Source organism: Volvox carteri (assembly GCF_000143455.1).
Source record: "Volvox carteri f. nagariensis unplaced genomic scaffold VOLCAscaffold_61, whole genome shotgun sequence".
NCBI classification, from domain to species: domain Eukaryota; kingdom Viridiplantae; phylum Chlorophyta; class Chlorophyceae; order Chlamydomonadales; family Volvocaceae; genus Volvox; species Volvox carteri.
The window spans coordinates 401,902-407,578 of NW_003307604.1; the positions used below are offsets into that span (position 1 = coordinate 401,902).

Sequence of the window (5,677 nt, forward strand, 5' to 3'; positions counted from 1 at the left end):
TCTAGCGAACGTAATTCGAATCATGTGGGCTCTTCTTAATTAGGCAACGCCACCAAGGTTCCAGTGTTGCTTGGAGTCAACGCCAACGAGGGAGCTTTGGAGGTTCTTGGTCAAACCCGCGGCTTGGACCCCATTGACGTGGAGGGCTTTTTCACCGTTGTGAACAGCCTGATCCCCATTTCGCCATCCTTCAACGAACGGGTATGTACGGAAACTTAACGGCTAACCGTTTACGGTTACATTGGGTGCCGTACTCTTTCGTTCAGTGAACTACACGCCCTCATTGATAGAATGTTTTTTAAAAGTAATGTCGTACTGTTACCGTACTGTACGTGCAGCTGTACCAGCAGTACAACACGGACGAGTACTATGGTGGCAGTTGGCTTCTTTCAGCTATCAATGTGATTACAGGTGTGTATGCGTAGGTACACGACATTGTACGGCACGGATACGGCCATGCGTTACCGTACGTACACACGCTGTTTTGGGTGTGTGTGGGAGGGCTCTTACCTCCCAAGCGGGGTAAAGGGGTTTCGGGGATCTGAGGGTGACGGTCCCGGTGCGACCCAACCAGCGCAACACGCACAGCCACAGGCATGCTTGACGGCACACGACCTTTTCCGATACTGACAACCCTGTATAACATTTTTTTCGCGTGGGGTCGCGTGCCGCCCGTTTGCTGCCCGTTTGCTGCCCGTTTGCTGTCCGTGGTTAGATAAGACATTCAACCCTTCCACTATATTTCCTAAAAACCCTAAGTAAAATCCCTAAGTAAAAATCCTAAGTAAATTGTTGGCAGTGAAGTCCGTCATGCATTCCTGTGCTACTCCCCCCATTCTCCCCTCCTGTCCCTGATCCCCCTGCCCCCTCCTTCGCTCCGGAACCAGATGGCGGCTACCACTGCCCCTCCCGCCGCGTTGTCAAGCTCCTGTCCGCCCAGGGACTCACCGTGCGGTACCACATCCTGCAAACCTCGAAACCCAAGACAGGGTGTCCGCTGTTCGGTGAGCAGTGTATGGGGGGGGGGAGGAGGGAGGGGGAGGGGGAGGGGGAGGGGGAGGGGGGGGAGGGGGAGGGGTGTAATGGACAGCGAACAGGATGCCTGTGTGTGCATGTTATGTACGGCCACATAGTAGGACGCCGTACGTACGTACTCTACGTACGGCAGATTGCCTATTCGTCCGGACCTTACGATATGGAGGGTGCATGCGTGTATAAATGCATATGTATGTATGCCCGGCTGCGGTGATGTGACACCGCCTCAGCTTACATGCCCGGGGGGCCCGCTCTCTTACGTCATGCCGTACATGCCGTGAAACCTCAGTGACTACTGGCTTGTTCTTTGGCGAGGAGTTCACCAACTTCATGGATGCGTTCCACTCTTATGTAAGTTCGGGGTTTGGGGCCAATTAATTCCAGGCTCTGCTCTCAGTGTATCACTTCGTGCGTTTGAGATGGTATGAGCTCTCATATTCTTACATTTCATGCGCATGCACGTGCAGGACATTCCCTTCACCTTCCTAGCGCCGTACCGTTATCCGTTCAACCAGTGTCCCTTCACACCTAACGAGACGCAGCTTGCGTCGTACTTGTCGGGTAAGCGAAGTGCTGATGCGCGACATTTATCCATTTATAAGCATGTACATACATACATGTAAATTGCCACGTGCACCCCTGCCGGACCTTTGCCGTACATTTGTCGTACACAGGTATCATCAACGCCGTGGCCGCCTCTGGTTCTCCCCTGCCGCCGCGCACCAGCTCCCTCACCTCCCGCCTGCTCAAGAACACCCCAAGCTGGAAGCCCTGGACCGCCACCTCGAACCCCGTCATGAACATAGACACGGCTGGACCGCGGGTGTTTGAGGCGGCTGACCTGCTGCTGGATGCCAAGTGTCAATTCTGGTAAGGAAACGGTTCCGGTCTTTTAGCACTGTAAAACTTTCATTTTGCCCTATACGTACTTGGACACTTGTTTTGTTTCGTACATACACACCACCATCGAGCACCAAAGCCTTTCTCTAACGTTTCTCCATTCCTTCTTCTTACCCTTATTATTACTACTAATATTTTATTATTATTATTTTATTATTACTTTATTATTATTGCCTTCCCCTGCGATGGCACACCCGAGTTCATACATACTTACATACACACATAGATACCTACAGAGCTGTGTAATTTTATCTGTGCCTTTACCTTAACTGTTTGCGACCACTCTCTTACCTCTGCAGGGACGACCTCCTGAACGCGGACATAACCGCGAGCACTGCCTTCCACAGCTGAAGAAGTAAATACCGTACGTAAGGACAGATCTTTCACTTTTGCTGGAATTGTGGGCTCGCGATTAATAATAATAATAATGATCAAACACGTGCCACCAGGCCGCGGTAGGTGTGCAACGGCACGAGGCATATCCACCAGCCGCGGTCCAAAGCTGTCCCTAGCTCGCAGCAGTGTCTGGTGTCCCGTCGAGCCTGTTGGATATCGCCGCGGATTGCCTCCCCGAGCTTACCTAGCTGCTAAGGCTGATCCAATCTCCATACCTTTTAAATAGATCATAACCTGCTGTCGATCTAGCAGGAAATGTAAAAATTTCATCATTATCAGCATCATCACCTGGATGAACCGCGTTGAAGCATCTTGGAGAAATAAGATGTCTGAAAAATCGCTGTAATTTAATCCTCCCGGAGGGGGCGAGCGGGGTTTTCTCGGTTTGTTAGTCTGTTTGCTGTTGTGCCGCATCTTTAACAAGTAGCTGGCGTGTTTTATTACAGTTCACCTTTTTGAAGCAAAAGGGCGTCGAAGCAGCAGCAATGTTGCGATTCCGATGATGGGCAGCGAGGGCCAAGGTCATGCTGGTGATGTTGGTGATGCTGCTCCTGCAAACACGTGGTGATGATGGCGGTGGTAGTCATGTTGGTGGTGGTGCTGCTGCTGCCGCTGCGTATTGGTACATTAACTTCTGTCCGTTATTATCTCTCCGCTAACCTCTATCCGCAGTCCGCAGTCCTTACTGCTAAATCCGCAATGCAAGTCGTGACAGCAGGTGTTGTGCTCTTCGGATGAACTATAACAACAGCATATAAGCTGTCGAAAACTTGCAAACCATGTCGACGCGTTTTTTGAAGCTCCCGAATTTCGTTTTTTTCGAAGCTCTCCCCCTTTGGCTGGGTGCCGTGCTCTGCAGATCGGGCAAGTTAGGAACTAATGCTTCCTCCAGACGCCAACTGGAGCCAGTTCCTTTCACTTTCCCTGAGCAGCAGGCTATAATGTTTTCGTTCGGCGGACTGGATTCAGGGTCTTCATATACTTATTGTTGTATTATTCATAAAATTGCGGCGCCGTCCAGTGCTCACGCGCACGGCCAAGAATCCAGTTGCTCCCGTCTGCACATAACGACCCTTGGTCGCGTTCAGGACATACTTTCCATATACATCGGCCTGGTTGTGAAGCCGTACCGTACCGTGCCGTACATGGGGTCTTCACACAAACATGCGTGCTTGCTTTTACAACGTACATTTCTGCTGCAACAACAGATAGACGCTTGAAACACCAGACACAATGTTCGCGCGGGAAATGCAAAGGAAGCTGCCGGTGAACCCTTCTTACAAAGCTAAGCGTGCACGTGCTTGTGTCTCGAGATGAACTTGAACTCTCGGGCAAGGCAGCATGCGCGGTTCTTTCAGTTATCCTTGGTTATGTATATCCTATATTCTTCTCTCTCTCTCTCTCTCTCTCTCTCTCTCTCTCTCTATATATATATATATATATATATATATATATATATATATATATATATATATATATATATATATAATATATTTTTTCTCAAGAAGCGGCGGTAGGAGGAGTCACCCGGAAACAGCTCTGGCTAGTACAGCCCCCAGCTGGCTGTGAACAGGCTGTATGGGACATAGTCGGCCTAGCGGCCCTGTCGGCCATGGAAGTCGGCGGATGCTGCCTGAAGGCAACTGACTGGGTTGTTGCTGGGCATGTTCGTGTTGCTCGTGTTGTTGGTATTCTCTTCTAAGTAGCGCGGCGCTGTAGTCTGCTGATGTATTATCACGGCGTCCTTGGTTTTGGAGACTGTGCCGGGCCTGATTGTACGGTTCTGGCTTCAACGCCGGCCTGTGACCAGCATCGGTTCCGTGCCGACCATGCTTTCCAGCGTGGTCGCCGTGGTTAATCTTGCGTTGCTTGCGCAGCGGGTCCGCAAATGTTTCGTGGCCGTCTGCGACTTCGCCCGGCAACTCGCCATCCTCAAGGTCGGTACCGTTATCCATCTGTGTTGGATTGACCCATACTAGATGACTCGATTTTCCTCCTTTCTCAACAACACCACTTCCTACTAAGTAGGACTCCGTCCCGATCACCAGAGTCCAGGGAGGGAGGCCAGAGTCCTTGATGCAGCGCTTGCATTTTTGCTCGTACAGCCTGGCCGTACACGAAGAGACAGAAACACTGGCAACAACTGGTTGGTGTTGGATTACGGCACTGTAGTACACACATCTACATCTACATGTACATCTACATCCATCCATTCATCGCTCAGCTAGATTTTCCAATTTGTTTTCAAAGACAGCGACATCCACACAAGCCACGTAAGCAGTTTTGCACCGAACCCGCATCCTGTTTAGGTCCTTATTACCCGAAGGTCGCGTCGCCACAAAGCCCGGAGGACATACAAGCCGCCTCTGCGGGCCTCTCCGCGCGCCGCCGCCACCTTCTTCCTCCCCTCCTCGTTCCTCTCCCCCCGTCCCCCCTTCACCCTCCTCCTCCTCCTCCAAGTACGGCAACGGGTAGTTATGTTGCTTAAGCTCGTTCAATGATGCCACGTAGTGCGAGGGCGGGAAGGGACCTGGAGGCAACTGCACCGACGGCGGCGGCGGCGGCGGCGGCGGTGGAGCCCGACCGCCTTTCCCTCGCCGTTCCGCCGCGGCACCTTTTGGCGGCGCAAGGCTAGCAACCGCCGCCGTCGCCGCCGCTGACCCGCCAGCGGTTGCTTCCTCCTTGTCCTCCTCCCCTCCCCCGTCCTCCGTGCCTTCCACTGCGCCGGCGGCGGCACCGGCGGCGGCGGCGGCGGACGGCGCGGATCTCTTTCGCTTGGCGTTCAGCGTTATTTTTTTGCGGAATATATTCCGAATTCGGAATAAAAAAATGTTCGTGGTCCTGAAAGTTAAGAATAAATAATGTCCCGACCGTGCAAGTTCATTCCTCCAGCCAAAAATGGACTGTCCGTGCCAAAGCCGCTAGAATCTCACAGGAGACATACATGTTAACCATATCATAGTACTTTAATGCCATGGATACTGCTAGGAAGCTCACGCCCGAAAGTCAACGAGGAATCGGACTGTTTCTGACCGGACCAAACGCTGCAAAACATTGACCCGAAGCTCCCAAAGCGTGTTAGGTCATTAAAGCAGATATAAAAAATCACTGAAGCCATTAGCGACGTTAATGAAGACGGTATAGAGGTCGTAGGGAATGTGGGCGCAATGCTGCAGCCAGCCGACGACAATGACGCCACTCCGGTTGTCAACAGCGAGCGGGCCAAACATCAACGTTCGTCATATGGAGACAATCGCGATGGTCCAGGAAACAGGCTGCGCTTGGTGGTTCCGGTCCATTGCTGCTATGCATCATTACTTCTGCAACCTGGAAAGTCGTGTAGTGT

The 5,677-nt window shown here is 51.9% G+C and overlaps 2 protein-coding genes across 2 annotated transcripts in view; one reads left to right on the plus strand and one right to left on the minus strand.

The window, feature by feature from the left end:
- The window catches only part of VOLCADRAFT_97493 (uncharacterized protein), a gene marked incomplete at both ends in the record, with an annotated part of 6,226 nt that extends 3,940 nt beyond the window's left edge, over window positions 1-2,286 (plus strand). Inside the window, 7 exons of the mRNA XM_002956428.1 lie at window positions 44-201; window positions 339-411; window positions 888-1,004; window positions 1,325-1,386; window positions 1,503-1,596; window positions 1,710-1,905; window positions 2,235-2,286. Coding sequence (XP_002956474.1) covers window positions 44-201; window positions 339-411; window positions 888-1,004; window positions 1,325-1,386; window positions 1,503-1,596; window positions 1,710-1,905; window positions 2,235-2,286 — 752 coding nt within the window. The remainder of the gene's footprint in view (window positions 1-43; window positions 202-338; window positions 412-887; window positions 1,005-1,324; window positions 1,387-1,502; window positions 1,597-1,709; window positions 1,906-2,234) is intronic.
- Window positions 2,287-2,386: 100 nt separating this feature from the next.
- VOLCADRAFT_107261 (uncharacterized protein) overlaps window positions 2,387-5,677 on the minus strand; it is a gene marked incomplete at its 5' end in the record, with an annotated part of 15,704 nt that continues 12,413 nt past the window's right edge. The window contains 4 exons of the mRNA XM_002956477.1: window positions 2,387-2,882; window positions 3,360-3,443; window positions 3,980-4,437; window positions 4,621-5,050. Of these exons, the coding sequence (XP_002956523.1) occupies window positions 2,854-2,882; window positions 3,360-3,443; window positions 3,980-4,437; window positions 4,621-5,050 (1,001 nt within the window). The 3' untranslated portion in view covers window positions 2,387-2,853. The remainder of the gene's footprint in view (window positions 2,883-3,359; window positions 3,444-3,979; window positions 4,438-4,620; window positions 5,051-5,677) is intronic.